Source organism: Haliotis rufescens, unplaced genomic scaffold (assembly GCF_023055435.1).
Source record: "Haliotis rufescens isolate VD_foot unplaced genomic scaffold, xgHalRufe1.0.p SCAF_3, whole genome shotgun sequence".
NCBI lineage: Eukaryota > Metazoa > Mollusca > Gastropoda > Lepetellida > Haliotidae > Haliotis > Haliotis rufescens.
Genome location: NW_025964001.1, coordinates 2,259,326 through 2,280,002, shown reverse-complemented (window position 1 = coordinate 2,280,002; position 20,677 = coordinate 2,259,326). Strand labels below are relative to the sequence as shown.

Sequence of the window (20,677 nt, the reverse complement as noted above, 5' to 3'; positions counted from 1 at the left end):
CGTCTTTGACTGTGCGCGAATCAATCCACGAGAAATGAGTTCGTCGTCATGATGTCTCTGGTCATAAAATACCAACGGTGTCGCCCATCGTCATCGGATGGTTGCGATACCATGTTCTTCATGACGATGTATGGGTTCGAACACGCTCCATATGACGACAACGTTTGTGAGTTTTCAATGAGTTATAATTCTTTATAACACGACTTCAGAATGACAAACATATTGTTTTAAGAAGGTATTTGTTGTCCCAATTGCATGACATTTTCTTATATGTTCTTTTATATATGAGTGAGTGAGTTTGGTTTAACGCCGCTTTTAACAGTATTCCAGTTATATCGCGGCGTGTGAGCTTAATGTGGGAGGAAAGCCCTAAGTGATGCAGGTTTTTGACGTTTACCACTTCGGTGAAACCCACGAGCACGGGTATGGTGCTGACAAACCTAGAAACATAATCGGGGCGAACCGGGATTCGAACCCACAATCATAGGTTTCTGGCGTACCCAAGGGACGCAACTCTGCACAGCGAATCGCGGCACCTTAGACGACTGGGCCACCCGTGCCCCCTCTATTATAACTGATACAGCGATGCATCTTAATGTTTCTCAATACATGAACATGTCTTGATAAATCTGTATCAGCACATAGCATCTACGCAGCTTGTACAGCTGCATCTCGTGCATGACAATGTCAATACCTGGTGTGCGTTACGTGCCCGCAGTGTAATAGATAATGTCATATGAAGGAGCGAGGCCGCGGTGTGGAGAGTGCTGATGCAGCTGGTCACAACAGCCTTGTCGATCTGCGAGTGTTCGACAGCATGTTTGTCACAGAGACATCAGGGCAGAAGATGGGACAGATTGGTGCAAGACATGGTTGCCGTGGACGTGACGTTGACATGCACAACAATCGGTCTCTAATCAATAGTGTTAAGCATAACCTTTTTTCATTTTATTTATTAATATCCAGCATCTGTCTTGTTTTACGCGTCGATTCCCATATTGAAATAATATATTAACCCAGAAATCTGTCCTTAAAGGAAAAAAAACAAAACCCAACAAACATCCAACAAATGGTATACAATTAACAATTTTATTATAAAATTAAGTAGGTTTACTAATCAATACAAATTACTGCACAGTAATCACAATATGCAATACACAGTAGAGTGGTAGTACAATGTTCAATGTAGGTATATGATATTATTGCAGTGGTCAGTATCAAATATAAAAATACAGTGGTGATAGCAATAGTCAGTGATAATAGTATATTCACCCAGCGGCGACAGTTGTCAAGCTTCCGAGAAAGGCCCAGGCAGGGAATCCAGGGTGGTGAGTGAACTTCACACGAACGCTGATCTTGATGTAATGAACCTTGAGAGACGAAATGTGTGATCTATACGGCAGGCGTGCTTTTGTCCATTTATATACAGTCTAACTAGCTTCTATAAATGTCTACACATTGTCATCACCAGTCTAACGGCTTTGAACATTACAGAATATTCTACATCAGTCCACTGCATTCCGGAAGTTTACACATGACACTAGCATCTAAATATAGTAACTTCCTCAAAACAGCTTACATTAAACAGTACAACATTCCTGACAACTAATCATTGTCAAAACTTAAAACAATGAGTGTCTACCGAATCTCACCAGAAACAATGTAACACAATTTCAATCATTGTACAACAATAAACTAGACTGCCATATAAACACTTCAATGACAGCACGTCCAGTGGTTATTCAGTAAAAACATTCAGAGGTATATATGGTGCAGTTAATTTGCAAAATCAGTCAGTGTGTAAAATGACCGAAATTTTCACTTAGTCAATTTACAAATCTCCAAATATTATTATCATTTTACAATTATTTTTCCATTTATTATATTAGGATTTCGAATTTTAAACATTTTTCAATTCAATTCTGTTGATTGTATTCAAGGCCACTGGCCTACATACAGCTTTCACACAAAAAGCTAAAAGGCAAAGGAAGTACAGGTGTAAATGAGCAATTGTAAATCTACCACAATTGTTCGCTTTTCGCACATCGGATTACAAAATGATTCGATGGTACCGTTATCCAAATATTTCTTAGGAACATATTTTTTCCTTACCTCAATATACAGTGAACATTTTATGACAGCATGGAACTCATCTTGGATGCTATTTAATTTGTAGAATGTGCATATGCTATTTACTTTCTTAATGTTATAGCGGCAGTGTATTAGCCTTGTGGTTACAGCGTTCGCTCGTCGAAACGAAGACCCGGGTTCGATTCCCAACATAGGTACAATGTTTGAAGAATATGTCTGGTGTCCCTCACAGTGATATTGCTGGAATATTGCTAAAATCGGCGTAAAATCCAATTCACTCACTCACTCCTAATGTTATACAGCGTGCAATATCTATTTGCAGTCCTGCCGCTACCGTTCTTAATCTCATGTCGTGAAATGAAGATTTATTCAGTATATACTGTTCAGATTCCACTTGTGTTTTATAATGCATGTTTTGTTCACATTCAGTTATTGTAGTTTTCCATTCTTGAGAAGAAATGACTTTAAGCCTCAGTTTTAATTCATTTATAAATGACATTTATAAGCATTACCGAACCCAGGTTTAAAACATAATGACTGTTTAACCGATGTTGGCCAGAATTATATGTTTTGCACATCTGAAGGTATAGCATGTCATAGCCTTTTGGGGGGGAAGACGGAAATCGGGCATGCGAATAAGTGTTAACCAATATTTCATACATTTGAGTAAAGAATCATTAAATGATGGATATCGTCCACATTCATCGTTCGCCATTACATTAGGTGTACTTTGTAAAATGTCCAAAATGTGAAATGCCCCAAAATCTTTTACAAGTCGTATATTGTATTCGTTCTAAGGCCTCAAAAATTGGACAAAGTTTCAGAGTCATTCAAAATTATTGGCTTTATTTCCATGTAGAATATTTTGCAAAAACAGTTTATAGGTTAAGTAACCGGAACTATTCACAACATACGTGACGGCAAAGTTTTGTTTGTGGTATAAGCCATCAGAGAACGAGTGTACCCTAGCTTCCTGTACTTGTACAGTGATGTCTTAAGGTTGTTGCCATTCCCAGACCGCCTCCATGGTCTAGTGGTAGAGCGTCCACCCGGCCGCGTCATACCAAAAGACGTTGAAAAAATGGTACTTGTTGTTACCTTGTCTGGCGCTCGGCATTAAGGGGCTAAAACAAGGACTGGTCTGCTCGGAGTCTGTTCTGTGGCTTAGTGGGGTATTCATGTTAAACTGCGGCATGGTATCTCAGTGAGCTAGCACTATAAATCGGCGTCAGTCCGGACTAGTTCAAGCAGCCACACACACACATACACACACGCACGCACGCACGCTTGCACGCACGCACGCACGCACGCACGCACGCACGCACGCACACACACACACACACGAGCATGCACATCACTATATAAGTGCAATAATCCTGGACGCGACGTTTAGCCCCATTTCACCTCACCTATTGCCATTCCCACTTATAAGCCGTGATGGATGGTCTCCTCAAATGACATATGATGTCAGAAGAATATAGATTTATGGTCAATGCAATTATGATATCCTAATGAGACTGAATCGGATGGTTTTCTGACGATGAACAGGTCATCGCATGTCTCTGAACTTAAGCACCACCTTGCAAGCAATAATAGACGACCACGAACAGAATATAGTGTATCTATATGGAAGGAGATTCTAACAGAATTTATTTAGGCCAAACCGATTGCAGACATAAATGGTAGAAAGAGATTTTGAGTGATTCCTAGATGTTTGTGCACTGAGATCTCTGGACGAATTCCTTAAATAAGGTAAACAAATTTTACATAACATTTCATGAAATGCTTATAAATGCAATCATGTAATGGAAATCAATATATGAACGTTGTCAATAACACCATGGTGATTTCGGTTGTTCTGTAACCACAGGCTAATGACAAATATGGGGCGTCAGTGACAATTCCATGATAACCACGAGTAACAACAGAGTGCCAGGCCGCGAAATAGGAAATCCGGTGCTTGGTAGGATGTTTTCTCCTGACAGGAAGGTATTGTGATATGGTTGCTGGTGCCCGGCAAGGAGTGTACATGGCGCTGCTCTGACCAGTCCGTCACGTGACCGGAAATACCTTCCCTCGTTTCCTGTCATCATTATAACAAACCACTCAGTTCCATTAAAACACATCATTTCCAAAGAATATTATTCAAATTGTCTTGACTCTGCATTTGGCAGAGATCTCCAATGAATTTGGAAATGGTTTTGTGGCTTTAAGTCAGTTACCTTGAACCGAATGACATTAATCAATAGTTACGTGTCTATCAGTTTGGAAAATAACGAGTACACAATTATCTCCAATGTCTTTACCATTCTCATCGTGACAGCCCGCAGAAAATAATAATTCGTCGTAGTTGCTAAATAATACGAGATGGGATTATAACGAGAGACAAAAGGGTCATGGGATGTAGGATTAATAATGTCAATATGGTAACATATAATATAAGGGTAACGCTATTCTTCAGGGCATTATCATTTGCAGAAACCCGAGGTCTTCCATTAACTGAAAAGACCGAGGGCTTCTACAAATGATAATGCCCTGAAAAATAGCGTTACCGTTATTATAGCAAAATTGGATAGAATTTGTTATAAAAAAACCACAAAACAACAATATCGGTTTTGAAACATCAACTGCAATCAACACACAACGAATGTCACTGACCCAATTTTACAAATATGGAAACGTCATAGAATAAACCAGATGACGTCAGTGTTGAACATCAGTAGGACGTCACCTAACAACGGGCGTGATCATAGCTCGTCAAGCACTATGATGGCATTATCAAGTTACTCATTTCTGATAACATGCGGGCGGTTTATTGATAATTCTATCCATTTTAGCTATGATACAACCTCTGACATAAACTGGGACAGCTGGGAAAGGACTACATGATCTGCAAACCGAAGTAGTCATGGGAGCAATTTTGGCCATCAGATATAAACACACATTGCCAATGTTGGTGGGTGTGCGTCACGTCTACCCACGTGTGTGTTTCTTACAGCACCATTTATAACGACAACCAAACACAAAGTAGTTTCAAACATTTATTATGATAAAATACAAAATTATAAATTTGGCGTATGGGGAATTCTCAGGTTTGATTACGGGTGCCCATGATTGAGCATCAATCATGCCAAGCATTGGAAACGATTTGGCCACTTGCAAATAATAACATGACATGGCCAAATCGTTGGCACTAAGTGTGTACATGATCGAGCATCGGTCATGCCCAAGCATTGGGATCAAACGCTGGCTATAGTTCTGAGCCTCAGAGCACAGCGAGTGACTACACAGAACGGTACAAAATGGTGCGATAAATGAGCATACAAGTAGCCTACAAGTTGGATGTGGATTATTGAACTTTAGGGGGAACTATCCCAGCAATTTGAGGAGGATAGTAAGGCCACAATTCGAGCCAGATGTGGATAAAATAAAATACCATGATACAGCTGGCTGAGAATACCCCATAAAGAAAATAATACCTAGTAATGGCATATAGGATTATTACGCCTGAACGACATTGGACTTGGACTATAACGCCAAGGCTTACTCTGAAGGAGTTACACCATTGAGAGGCTGCACAGGAAGATTGAAAAGGTCAGACAAAGTAAGAGTCAACCATAAGATTAGTGCACTATCACTGAAGCAAAGAATTTGCATAGAAACTGCTACAAAGAGTATATACACAATGTAATAGCCAAGGATAAACGGGCTGCTGAGCATGCTAAGTATGAGCAATATTGCGCTGAGCTGCAGCTATGGAGCCCTTATCGACTCTGATATACCGAGCGTAGCAGTCTGATTTCCAGCGTCCTAAGGCTTTAATCATATGGTCTGGTACATGAGCTGCAGCTGCAGAAGTGGCCGCTCCGATTCTAAAAGAATGTCCGTTGAATTTCTTGTAGTCGTATCCTGCTGCCGCCAGAGTTTGATGTAGTTTATGAATAAAATAGTCACGGTGGAGAGGTATACCACAATCGGTGAGGAACAAAGGGTCCGAGGCACGGGCCTGAGACTGATTGCGCAGGTTAACATAGTTTTTCATTGCCTGAACGGGGCAAGTTGGTCCGGGCACTGCATGTACAGTAATTGTCACACCTTTCCCTAGCTGATCAGTCTTTGATTGCTTGAGAAACAGATCAAAGCAGGTGTATTCCTCGTTGAAGGTAATCGAATTCATGGATAAATGTTTTTGATACACATATTTGGCACAAGTGAATTCATCACATCTCAAAAAGGCATAGAAGGCTAGACTAAATACAGCCTGCAATAACATGTTAGTATAATGATTGAACAAACGCTTGTCCAATTGGAAACACAAATTGCGCAACACATGAATAGTTATAGGTAAACGCTCTGCTGCCGGCACGCTCTGTATCCGTTGAATTGCTTTCATGATGGTCTCTAGCCTAAGAGTGTTACATACTGACCATGGATTCTCAATTCCATGTCTTAGATAAGCAAACCTCACAGCAGCGAGATAGCTCCTGATTGTTGTACACTTATACTGTAGTTTGTAGAAGCAGTGTGCTACAAAACACAAGAGGGTTTGTTCTGTGATAGGAGGCAAAGCAGCAGGCCACCAGCGTACACTACACATGGCCATGAAGTTCAGGAAATTATGAAGTCCTGATTTATAAACCGCCTGCGTTTTCGTGGAGAGTGCTTGTGACCAGAGTTTGTTGAGATCTGAGCAGGTGGAATGTTGATTGCTGTGATTGGAAGACATGGGGTAGGCACACTGTCTGCCTTGGGAGCTAGCTTCTTGAATCTGTCCATCTGTAATCGAGATCAAGAATCAGCTATGCAGTTATCTTTACCTGGTACGTGAGCAGCAACAAAATGGAAGTTACCACAAACAGCGGTCAGTACGAGCTTTCTGACCAGTCTCATGATGAAAGGTGATTTTGATCTACACTTATTGATGATCTCTACGGTGCTACTGTTATCACAATGGAATTTAATGTTTTTCCTTGACAAGTAATTTCCCCAAATTGCAGCAGCCATGACAATTGGATACAGTTCAAGTAGTGCTATTGACAGGTCACCATTCAGGATATCGAGCAAGTCTGTTGGCCACTGCTGTGCGAACCATTTACCCTGATAATAAGCACCATAACCGATGGATGCTGCTGCATCTGTGTAGAGTTCTATCTCTGGTGCTGCGATCTCGTCCTCGTAGAAGAATGATATGCCATTCCAGTCTGTTAAAAATGAACGCCATATCGAGAAGTCTAGTTTGCACTCCTGGGTAATATTGACATGGTGATGTAGCTGGGGGACAGAATGTGCCAGCTTGAGCAGGTAGCTAACAAAGGCTCTACCTGGTTTAATTACCTGCATAGCAAAATTTAAATGTCCTAACACACTCAACAGTTGTCGTTTGGTGACCTTCCTTCTCTCTTGGACTGAATCGACGACAGCAAAGATTCTAGCTACTTTATCAGCTGGGAGTCGCGCTTCCATCTTGTCAGTGTCCAGGATGATACCAAGGTACTCTAAACATGTCGTAGGGCCAATTGTTTTCCTTGGTGACAAAGGAATCTTGAGATCGTTGAAGAGATGTCGCAATTTGCTCATGGTTGCATTGCCCTCGTTCTTATTTGCGTCAATTGTGAGAAAATCATCAAGTAGATGAAGAATATGAGGAATGTGGTACACGTAGGTTGCGATCCAGCAGATGGCTTGAGATAACAGGTCAAAAATTTTAGGGCTGGATCTGGATCCAAAAACCAGTCTGGTAAAGTAGTACAAGCAATTGTCCCAATGGATACCATGTAGATGCAAGAGAGAGTGATGTATGGGTATCAGTTTGAAAGCATCCACAATATCAGCTTTGCACAGATAGGCGTGTCGTCCAAGATGTTTGATGATTTGTATGGCGTCATCCAGCTTGACATACACCAGGGAGTACTGTTCTTTGTCGATGAGGGAGTTTAGACTGGGATTGTCATGGTCGTTATGCGGTGCTGATAAATCAACAATCATGCGTTGTTTCCGAGAATACTTGCCTTCCACGATCCCTATGGGATTGATGCGATGATAGGGAAACGGGGACTCTGTGAACGGACCAATAAGGTAACCCTTATTTAGCTCCGTTTGTAATAAGTTATTAGTGGCATTTGGATCCTTATTGGCAGAGATGAGATTCTTGCCGAATTTTGATTGAGCAAGAGGGTTTTGAATACCCGTAAAGAATCCGTTTGTCATCCCTGCTATTAGTCTTGTCACGAAGTCATTGTCTGGATGGTTGAGCAGGTTGGCAGATAGGCGATGGACGGAAACCGGGGAGGGAGTTGCACCTAGTCAGTTCTTTTTTGAAGATGTTTTATCTTTTCTTTTGCTGGTGCTTTCTTCTGTGTCTAGACTTCGGCACTTCAGGACAGAGTGGGGTTTACGACAGAAGGAACACAGATGTCTGTATTTGCAGTTGACATGGATGCACTTGTCGGCATTGTAATTATTGCAAATTGGAATGCCTTGGTGGATGATGATTGCTCGTCCATGGCGATCAGCTCTTTTGTCCGACTGCCACCGTTGATCAGGAGCGTCATAGTGTGATGGCTGTGCTTTGGTAGCTTGAGAGGTAGAAACCAGGGAGCAAAACTGTGTGGAATGTCCAACATCGTGACAAAGTTGACATGCATTGAGTCGTCGTCCCGTGAATATTGTTCTGTATAACTCGTTATCCACTGTTCCCCAGTTGACTTTCCAGTTTTGCTGCTCCAGTAATGCTGCTGCCTTTGCCGAGAAACGCTTGTGGTACTGGTAGTACGTTAAATCTTGGTATTGTGCATGCATTTCAATGATGGTGCGCTGATATTTGTCCATCTCTTTCCTGCGTTGTGGCCAGCGACTAATCATGATGTCCTTATAGCGACCAAATGCAATGATGAAGTTACCAATTGTTAATGGCTGCCGCAATCTTGAATCCCCATTGTTAGACCCCTTAAGAAGCAAGTCCATGTCATCTACATGTATAGTTTTGGACGGAGTAGAAAGATCATCTGGCATAAGCAGAAGAGCTAAGTTGATATCTCTACCTTCACATATTTGGCGCCGGAGTGTAGTTGAGACCACTTCCACCTCAGGTGTAGTACCATCCAAGATTTGTTGTGGCAAAGCTGGGAAGTTACCTTCGGGCTCCTCTGCGAAGGGGTCGTCTTTGGCAAATCTGGCCGTGTATAAGCCATAACCATGGTGAGGGCCGGATGGTGGGTCCATGATGAAATGTTCAGGCACTGAGAAATTTGGTTGTGGCTGCTGTGGGGGTTGTTGTGGTGGTGGAGGTTGTGACAGTTGTGTGATCTGCTGACGTTGCACATGCGTTTGTAGGTTTTCCACTGTCTGTTTCAGTGACTGAAATGCGATCATAATGTCTGAAAGGTTAACACTGGACTGTGGGGGGATGTCCGGAGGAAGCTCTTGAGAGTTTCTGTCATTATCAGGGATGTTGTCACTCCCGGAGGGCTGGTTGTGCAGAAGGTGAAAATTGTCAGTATAAAACTGCTGGTATTGTTGTCGGGTCAGGCCTGATGGAGCTGTGATGTTGAGTATGTTTTTGATATAGCTGCAGATATGGGGCAGTGACCAGTTCCTAGGGAATGTCTGGTATGGACGTTGATCTCTTCTGTCATTGCTTCTTACTGTAACCGGCCTCTCTGTCGCACGACTTGGGACTGAAGACTGGAATGTTGTGGAAGCCCCTGGTATTCTTACATTCTCCGCGTGAAGAATTTCCCCTGTATCAGCAATCTGGAGATCGACATGAGATTCTGCGTTACCCGATCGCCCCGGGGTTGCTGACTTCCTAGATGACCTGGGTGTCTTTTTACGTCTCACAGGTGGCATTCTCACTGTGAAGCACGGCTACGCTAATTTCAACTCGAGTAACACGCCCGGAGAGGCAGGATGGTTACGATTAAAAACTGCTTGTCATTGTTTACAACTGATAACAATGGCTGCTGACCTGTACCCACTGCGCATGCGTGGGAGGAAGGCTTGTAAGCTTCCTGAGAGGAAACTCATGTCTGCGCATGCTCCTGTCAAACTTCCTTCCTGTCAAAACAAATAGTTACGACTACGATGGGTGTGGCTGTTGTAGGCACAAGCCGTTGTCTAAGCAATAAACTGGAAAGGTTAAGAGTGCATTTGGGAAGGGATTTATGTAGCTGGTACAAGCTAGGTCAGTATGACCTGCATAAATATGTACGTAGCACCACCTGTCATACTCAGTGTCACCAATGTGTGATGAGCAAATTGTTGCTAACCGTAGCATAGCACACATATACCAACAAATTAAACATAAGTAAAGTAATACATGCAAGTAGCAAGAATAATACATGGTTGTTTTATTGTCGTTATAAATGTGCTCATAGTACCGAAGAGCTATAATTAACAGGCAGTTAGTGATTGGCTGGCGGGCGGTAAACACATCCTTGTTTCCTAGGTTAATGTCATGGACAAATGTATGAATGTTATTTTTCATTTAAAGCCCGATCCAAGAGACATAACTTCAGCTGAAAGGACATTAATGGTTTTGTTATGTGTTCATACATTCATATCTTTCGTCAAGGCCAATTGCATATTGTACGCATGCCTGGTCATGTAACAGTTAACAGCTGGATGGGTATGTGTGAATGAGTATTGTGAGGTCGTGTGTGTGTGTCTCTGTGTGTGCATGTGTGTGTTTGTGTGTGCGTGCGTCTGCGTATGTAAGGGGTATAGGTATGAGTATGTTATGGTGCCTATAATAAAACTGACAAAACCCTGTCAATTATCAAAACAAATCTCTGAGGACAGCGGAATCCATACTACATTTCCTATAACATCAAAAGCATGTCTTTATGAACCACTATCAAATACTGATGATACCAGTGTTTGCAAAAAATGCGACCCTATCCTGTCCCACCGGTGGCACCTGTCACAAACACATGCAAAGGCAAGACAACCGTTAATGTGGAAACGAGTGAGTGAGAGAGTATGGTTTTACGCCGCTTTTAGCAATATTCCAGCAATATCACGGCGGGGGACACCAGAAATGGGCTTCACACATTATACCCATGTCGGGAATCGAACCCGGGTCTTCGGCGTGACGAGCGAACGCTTTAACCACCAGGCTACCCGACCCCCCAATGTGGAAACGAGAACACGTGGACATATGGTACAAGTCAAAAAAAGACTGCATCAGACATCATTTTGATCACTGATAAATTATATTTACTCGTCTTTCTCCACCCGTGAAGATCCGGGTTAGAATTGGTCTTCAGCAACTGCCTCCGATAAACAGGACAAGTAATGTCAGTAAGCGTAGTTTCAGAATTAAGAAACATAACGCTGTTAATTCGAAATCTTAGTCGCCCTACAAATATCCGAACCTGTGAATGGCAGCCATTTTAAAGGATTACGAAGGTCACCAACAGGGACTGCTGTTATATCTACGCCATTTCTAAGAGTACCGTTATTTAAAGATGTGTTATGAATATGACATTCTTAGATTCGAGGGTTGGTATTGGTATAACACTCTCAAACACCTTAATGAATACGTACCCTGATGTTTAACTGTTTATGCTTCACGGCATGTGTGTTTTCACGTTTTGGTAACATTTAATAGCATATAGGGAATCGTATTTTGGAATATGTGCGCAGCTCCTTGTACGGGTGAGTCTATTCTTTCACATGAGGTGGCCAGGTGGGCAGCAATACTCACCAGTACCTCAACAACATATTGGCAAAACGAAACGCGTAATTTTTCTACACTGTGGACCCCTGTCCAGAATGGACTGGTTTGTGTGTGTCATCTGCGTAGTACGCACTTTAGATTTTAAAATTCGAGTGAGCCGGGCAACAGAGTTTTCCACATTTCGGGCAACCAGGGTTGACTTGATACAACCAGTGTAAATCAAGGATAACTTAGAACCGTAAACGAAATAATACGCATAAAATACAACCCTTAGATATAATAAAAAAATGGATGCCTGCAAATGGACACCCAACAGCCATGTGTAATGATATAATCAGACAGAGAACATCACAGATAGAAAATCATCATCAAAGTTGCAGTATTGATTCTAAAGTATCGATATCAACAATCGAAAGTTAAATTCCCTCAAGCCTATCAGAATACGTATGTACTATCAACACCTACTCAATTATTCTTAAATGTTTTTGTTCATGAGTGAATCAATAAATGAAACCAATTACCTACAACGATGACGTCACATGGAGGCGTCTAACCAGAGTACCGCACCCCAGGGGTTCAATAGGTATGGGCAGCGTAGGTCAACCGACGTATGACGTCACTGAGTTAACATGTGCTAACATTGGTCAACCAAGTTTAACTTGGGTTAAACCTTTGTCACGTTCACCTGGGTTGTCAAGGGTTTTGAAAGCGAACGCAAGCAGCGACAAGTATTGGTGAAGCACAGGTGATGGTTGACTGAAGCGTGTGTAAAATAATAGAAAGTCAGTCGCTTGATGATTGTCGCCGCTGGTCAAAAGGCTTACATTGGACTGGTTCCCGTACACTTCTGCGTTGACGGGACGAGAGCGAAGCAACACCAAGCGCATTCGTGACCAACTCGTGTTATTCCGGGACAAGCCGAATAGCGACTCGTGCCCCTCTCGTGGCCATTTTTGTGACCGGGTTCCGTCTTAGCTCAAACGGGCATACCTAAAACAATTGTCAACTCCTTGCGTAATGGTTCACATATATTTCCACATATATTATATATATTTCAGATGCAATATAAAGCACATGGGGACATGCGGAATTATACAGTATGATTGAACACATTTAACCGTGTCTTGGGTATATTTTTTTATGCAAGACGTATGTAAAATCAAAAATTATTTCTGAGGGATTCTTTGAAATCATACGCGCATTCTGATTGGTTTGTCGTATTTTCGCACATAACATTCATCGATAGGGGGACGAGTCTTCTTCGAATGCACCAAGCGGGGATACCAAAACTGGACATGTCCTGTCACGTGGCAGGGTGGTTCCATTCTTAGCTTGTGCCTTTTGTGTCTTGGATGAAAGTTACCTCAGTCCTCGCCACTTGAAACTGAATCACGAAATTAAGTAAGATAGCTGCATGTGTTCTTTTCTTATGAAGTGAAAAGAAGCCATTCTGCCAATAGGGAATAGTACTTACAGTAATGACAAAAATTACAAAGTGTGCTTTTCAAGAAATATCCATTTTGCTTGCAATACATATCGTCATTGAGTTGTGATCACGTGGTTACAATCCCGGTAAGAATCGGCAGTCAGGTTTTCCCGTGTTCAAGCTGGTGATGTACGCACGCGGCAAACGCTGGGGATATACGACTTCTCGCAGTCGACTGACTGCCTATTCTTATATTATTATTCCATTATAAAGAATATTAATTTATTCCAAACTTTATCCTCGGTCAAAATTTCGAAAAACAGTTTATCGGATTATTGCAAGTGTTAGACAAGGCTGCATTTTAAGTCCTCTTTTGTTTTCACTATTTATTTATCAGGTAGAGAATGATATCCAACAGTTGGGAGGTTCAGGAATCTTTGTTCATCAGTATTTACTGGAAATATTTATGTTTTTTTATGTTGGCGATTACTGCGGGTTTTTTTTCAGTAAGGTTCTCGAACTGCAGAGGAAAATAGATATCTTACAAACATTTTGTTATAAATGAGGTTATACGTGAATCTCAACAAAACTGATTTTTAAGCATTTAGAAATTAAGGCCAGTTAAGAAAATATTAGAAGTAGAAGCTAGGGGACAGGTCAGGTTCTCCAATTGCTATTTAGGAAATATTTTTTCAAATAGTTTGTACCGTTCGAAAGGGGTTCAGAAATTTGTGTCCGAGGCTAGTAAAGCCCCGGTTCCTTTAAAACAGCTTATGAAATATCTCATTTTCTTTTCTTTCTTTTCGCCGAAAACGTTTGCATGTGATTAAGGAAGGTGTTTTATGTTTGTTTGAACAGTATTCATGATCCATGTCTCTAAATTTGTGAAAACCTTTTTTTAATTTTTCACTGATCGTTTCTCAGTTTTAAGAACATGCGTTATTTGTTTATAAGATTCTTGTTGTTACCCTGTCTGGCACTCGGCCTTTAGGGGCTAAACCATGGACTGGTCGGCTCGGAGTCAGTATACTCATGTTGAACTGCGGCATGGTATCTCAGTGGGCAAGTACTATAAAATCGGCAAAGTACAAGCACACACACGCACGCACGCACGCACGCACGCACGCACGCACGCACGCACGCCTAACGCACGCACGCACGCGCGCCTTTAAAGGCGACTATGCTTCTCGGGATCGGGTGGTCAGGCTCGCTGACTCGCATGTCATCGTATCCCAATTGCCAAGATCGCTGATCATGATGACGATCGCTGGACTGTCTGGTCAAAAATCGATTATCTACAGACCGCTGTAATATAGATGGAATATTGTCCAGTGCGGCGTTGAACAATAAACAAAGGAACAATCAAACAAACATAATGATTAGGAGTAAAGCAGAATATCCAGCGCTGACTGCACGAATTCCTTTGTAATACAGTGAAGCGGTTATAAAATTCTCATGCTATGGTATTTGCGCTGTATCAGATTCATACTCTACTTTCGGGAGATTTGTTTGTTTGTTTGTTTGTTGAGATACGATGACAAGCATCAACCAAGTCAGCCAGCCTGACCACCCGATCCCGTTGGTCGCCTCTTACGACAAGCGTAGTCACCTTTTGCTAGTGGGTTTCTGAAGACCTATTCTAACCCAGATCAGTGCCGCCTCCGTGGTCTTGTGGTAGAGCGTCCGCCCGGAGAGCGGAAGGTCCGGGGTTCGATCCCCGGCCGCGTCATACCAAAAGACGTTGAAAGATGGTACTTGTTACCCTGTCTGGCGCTCGACATTAAGGGGCTTAAACAAGGACTGGTCGGCTCGGAGTCAGTATACTGTGTCTGAGTGGGGTATTCATGTTAAACTGCGGCATGGTATCTCAGTGAACTAGCACTATAAATCGGCATTAGTCCGGACTAGTACAAGCAGCCACACACACACACGTGCATGCACGTCGCTATATAAGTGCAATAATCTTGGACGCGACGTTAAACCCAATTTCACCTCACCTAACCCAGATCACCGGTCACTTTCGATAGAGAAATAGTTTTCCGCGTCCTAGGAACAATGAGTATTATATATTGTATATTATATATTGTATATTATATATTGTATATTCCCTTTTAGTTTTCAGACCCACCTGGATTGGATGTCAGTGTCATCCTGGCATGTTATCTTCCGTCGTGAATTGTACAATAGTTTTAAGTGTAAATAAAAGCGACAAAACCCTTTCCATATTCACTAGAAATCTCGGTCAAAAGCAGAGTCGATTGTACAATTGCGAATATATATCATGAGCATGTGTTTATGAATCACTATCAAATAGCGATGATATCACGTGGCACCCGCCACAAACACATGCAAATGAAAATTAATTGGTTCACCTGAAAAAAAACACTCGGGAACATATGGTTCAAGTCAAAATAGGGAATTGCATCATTTTTATCACTGATGCGTCAAATATGGAAATGTCATCAACATGTTTACCATCAAACATTTTGAAAGCTTTACTGACGCTTTACTTAGCATTACTTTGTGCAACCATTCTTTCAGTGTTTATAACTATATGTTTTAAAAAATTTTCTTGGCACCTTGGCCAGCATTACAATTTGTAGAATAAGAACCACAAGCCAAACATCTGATGTTTTGTGCCAATGATAATCATCATGTATCGTTAAGCTTTGTTCGAGGCATCGTGACTAGGCAAAAAATGCAAAAACATTTTGTTTTTACTCGTCCCTGAAGTATATTTTTTTGCGTCAAACGTTAAATATCGTTTACTAAAACTTTTGATCCACACATGCATAAAACTAACTTTACACATGTACAACTGAAAACAATAGTACTAAGGCTTTTCTAATTGACAAAATCGCGAACGTCATTGCTGATCGTCACACCTGGTAACATCAAAATTTCGGAATGAACGAACTGAGGATCTTGACCTATGGAATCCTAGACGGGACATCGTCGCGTTGTCGCATTGTTGGCCTTTCAAAAACAAGCAAAACGAGTCAAAATTAAGCAAAACACGACAATGTGACAATGTCCCTTCTAGGATTTAATATTGGACAGATTTTTGCATGCATGCAAAATTAAAGAATACAAAAATTAGTGACACCGATTTGTTTTGGTCAGTGGGTGAATTTTGCTCATATGGCCTGAGGTGAAGTAACACCAACAGCCAACAGAATTATTTGTGGTATCCCTGATTCAAACATTTCATGGCGTTAATTGCATTACTATTGTTGTACAGTGTACAGTTTTGCGGTCTATAAAATAGATATAACATCACCAAGAATGAAGCTGAGCTCAAATTACGAGCACACAATAAGTAGTAGAACACTGTGAGGTAGTCCGGTTTTTATGGTCCATGGGCTGAATTACGAGGGTCCACACGCTGGCCATGCCCAGATATTGGCAGTCAATGTCAAATGTGCAAATAAGAATCGAATGAAATCCGTTCAGAATAGCTCAATTTATTACCTATGAGGGCAAACGGGGTTCATAAAAATCTAATGTTCCCTAGGGTCATATCACGTCACGAGACGACAGTGCATTGTTTCCGTCATCAGGACGGGATTGTTGACGTCATTCGAATCTTATTGTGACGTGATGTCGGAATGACGTCACACAAGAAACGACGTCATAGCTGAAGATTGCTGCATTCGTCACCACTCGCCCCTTTCCGTAACCTGCAAGAAGACTCGTCCCCCTATCGATGAATGTTATGTGCGAAAATACGACAAACCAATCAGAATGCGCGTATGATTTCAAGTTCTTCGACAAAGAATCCCTCAGAAATAATTTCTTTTTTTACATATGTCTTGCTTCTAAAAATATACCCAAGAAACAGTTAAATGTGTTCAATCATACTGTATAATTTCGCATGTCCCGATGTGCTTTTAATTGCGTCTGAAATATAAATTATATATGGGGAAATGTATGTGAACCACTGCGCAACGAGTTGACAATTGTTTTAGGTATGCCCGTTTGCGCTGAGACGGAACCCGGTTGCAAAAATGGCCACGAGAGGGGCACGAGTCGCTATTCGGCTTGTCCCGGAATAACACGAGTTGGTCACGAATGAAGATTGCTGCTGTTGCGACCCACATGCACAAAGCGACTAGCGTATACCTATGTTAAAGTATGGGAGTTACGATCATCTTAGCGACAGGATCGTTTTGTGCAAGTGGGTCCAACTGTTTTTATTAACACAAAAATTCGTCCCTGTATTTAGACAGTATTTATCTTCTTCGGTAATAAATAGAACATTATCTTTGTGTTCACGTCATACTATGTTAACGACACTCGTGCCTAAATTCCGGTATTTAAAAACTCGTATCGTATCCATAGTGTGACATGAACACTTATATTATATCATCTATGTGTTTGCTATGGTATTGTCTACCAATCCATGTCCAGCTCAAACAACGAACAGAGTTGCCTAGTGGTACCAACGTGGTAAACGGTTATCACCAGCATTGTGCCAAGAAAAATGGTATTTTGTGTTCGTGACGGGTGACACGGGTAGGGCAGGACACGCCCACCTTTCAACACCTGATATCACCACTATTTGATACTACCCGTGAAGATCCGGGGTAGAATTCGTCTTCAGCAACCCATGCTTGTCGTATAAGGCGACTATGCTTGTCGTAAGAGGCGACTAACGGGATCGGGTGGTCAGACTCGCTGACTTGGTTGATGCATGTCATCGTATCCCAATTGCGGGGATCGATGCTCGTGACGTCAATCACTGGATTGGCTGGTCCAGACTCGATTATATACAGACCGCCGTCATATAGTTGAAACATTGCTGGGTGCATTGCAAGCAAGCAAGTACTATAGTGATTCAGAAACACATGCTCATGATGTAGTCGGAATCGTACACTATACTCTGCTTTTAGCAGAGATTTCTTGTGATGAAGGACAAGTTCTTGTCGCTTTTAGTTACAGTAAACTACGGTTATAACGAACACGCTTATAACGAACTGACGGATATAACGATCTTATTTTTTGGTCCCGACTACTTGCTGTAGTTGTGCTGTATATGTACTTATAACGAACTACGGTTATAACGAACTAAAATTAGTAGTCCCTTTGAGTTCGTTATAACCGTAGTTTACTGTATCTAACACATCAGTGAAAAGAGATCAAACCAGAGGGCACTGGTATACAAGTAGATGTATCTGTGACTCCTGTGACGAGGGGACATTCTCACCATTTTGCAGGGTATCCCTAGGATCATTTTATATGTACATTTCCATCTTCGATTATCCAGGGAATTATATCAATTTTCCATGCTGTGCGAACCTGTGATAGATCCAGTGTGTTAAGCCACAGCGATATCACGGTCGCCTGTAGATAATCATGTCGAGGTCTGATACACATATCCGCCCGAAGAGCGGAAGGTCCGGGTTTCGATCCCCAGCCGCGTCATACCGAAAGACGTTAAAAGATGGTAATTGTTGTTACCCTGTCTGGCGCTCGGCATTAAGGGTCTAAAACAAGGACTGGTCGCCTCGGAGTCAGTATACTGTGTCTGAGTGGGGTATTCATGTTAAACTGCGGCATGGTATCTCAGTGTGCTAGCACTATAAATCGCATCAGTCCGGACTAGTACAAGCAGCCACACACACACACACACACACGTGCATGCACGTAGCTATATAAGTGCAATAATCTTGGACGCGACGTTAAACCCCATTTCACCTCACCTCTGATACACATAAGCAACGATATATCTTATTTTACTTTAACTTTATTTACATTCTGGCCGCGAGCCACATCATACCAGGGTCACAGACCTATTGTAACTACACAAGCCTACCATTTTAGTCAGCACTCCAGACCAACGTACGGTTGTCGGGACCTTCCCTGTGTAAAACGCACAAGGAATTATCGCACAGAATTTAAGGCAACAAACTGTCTAGTTAAAAATGAATCACACTGATTTTCTGTCAACGTTGCCATGGAAACACATAGTAACTGTTGTAACATGACACACCTCGCAAGTGTGACATTTTCAGCGTTGTTTGAAAGAGTAAATTTGCTTTGTTGCGTTCTATGGATTATTAAAAAGAAATCACGTGATTCAACGAAGTTTATATCAAATTGAGGATGTAAAAGAATCTTTATCATCCAAAACTAGCTCCCACAGGAGATATAGCTTGGGTGCAATGAAATTGCATCACAATGTTTTGCAGACCATTGTGACGTCATTGTTACCATACCATCACTAATAGCTCTAGATCTGCTACTGAAGCTATTAACAGCACTTTTCACATTTAAGACACTGCTTATTACTATCTACAAACTGAAAAAGTTGGAAGATGTTGGATGATAAATAAAATCTCACCCGAGGGTATATTTGATATCAAAAGACACTCGGGTGAGATTCTCTATGTATCTGTAGCTACAAAGCATGGGTATTTTATAAAAAATATAACAATGTATAGGAGCGCTCACATAACGACAATTGTTTGTTAAAAGTATATAGTTAAAACACTCACTGCCTGAACATATGCGTATAGTTAGATGAATTATGTATTTACTGATACAATTTCATATTTATCTGAAACTATAAAACCAATATTTCACTCCAGGGAAACAACAATTTATGTCGAAACTGCTCTCAGTCTGTCTCAATAACACAATGGTTTTCAGAGTAATATCGTGAATATCATGTAAGAGGATATATTCTTTCCGTGTCTAATAACATATTTATCTTAACTCGTGACCTATAAAATGACAGTGGATGCACCTACATACTGATATCAACTTGATCAGGTCACTGGGTGAGATAAACATTCGTCAAACAAGGTCAAATATCCTCTATTCATATTCGGAATAGATATATCATTATTTGAATAAACCTTGCATTATGTAACATGAGATTTGTTAAAATGCATAACAAATCTCATTATGTAACGTAAAGTGACATCCCAATTCATGACGTCATTAAAGTGCAATGTCGTCACTCAATTAGGTAATGGTATACTCAGCAGTGACAATGTCACACTCCTCAGATAAACGTTCTCAAGCCACTGACGTACTTGTCCACATGTAGCCTGTCTGTCGCGTACAACATTGATGACGTCTTAAGTTCTCCTGGAACAACATGGCCTGCGTCCACAGAAGGAAATACCCGTAGGACATATGTGCACTTTATGGCGGGAATAGATACCGTTAGCGGAAACATGCCAACGACATAAACATGCATAAAATGTCAGACTGGTTTCAAGGAAGTATTTATAACTGGCATCCATTACTTCATGTGGTTAAAAATGATTTTAATTGTTATTTTCGAACAGGACGTGTCTGGGCTACGAACGTTGTTCAAGTAGTGAATGAAGCATGTTTCGAGACAAGAGGGATTTTTTTAGGACCTATCATATTAAAATGACACGTGAATGTTTTACGTAAATACTTTTATGAATTGGTGCATAAATAAATATTATATAAATGTTAAAGCAACAGTTAACAATTTATTACGT

General features: G+C 41.3%; 1 protein-coding gene across 1 annotated transcript; it reads right to left on the bottom strand.

Annotated features, from left to right (window-relative positions):
* Positions 1-5,668: 5,668 nt before the first annotated feature.
* On the bottom strand, positions 5,669-10,272 carry LOC125384429. Its single transcript, XM_048403548.1, has 2 exons — positions 9,132-10,272; positions 5,669-6,867 (listed from the first exon to the last, which is right to left on the bottom strand). Exons 1-2 carry the CDS (start codon positions 9,937-9,939, stop codon positions 5,813-5,815), a joined length of 1,863 nt encoding a protein of 620 aa, XP_048259505.1. The 5' UTR covers positions 9,940-10,272; the 3' UTR covers positions 5,669-5,812.
* Positions 10,273-20,677: the final 10,405 nt, after the last annotated feature.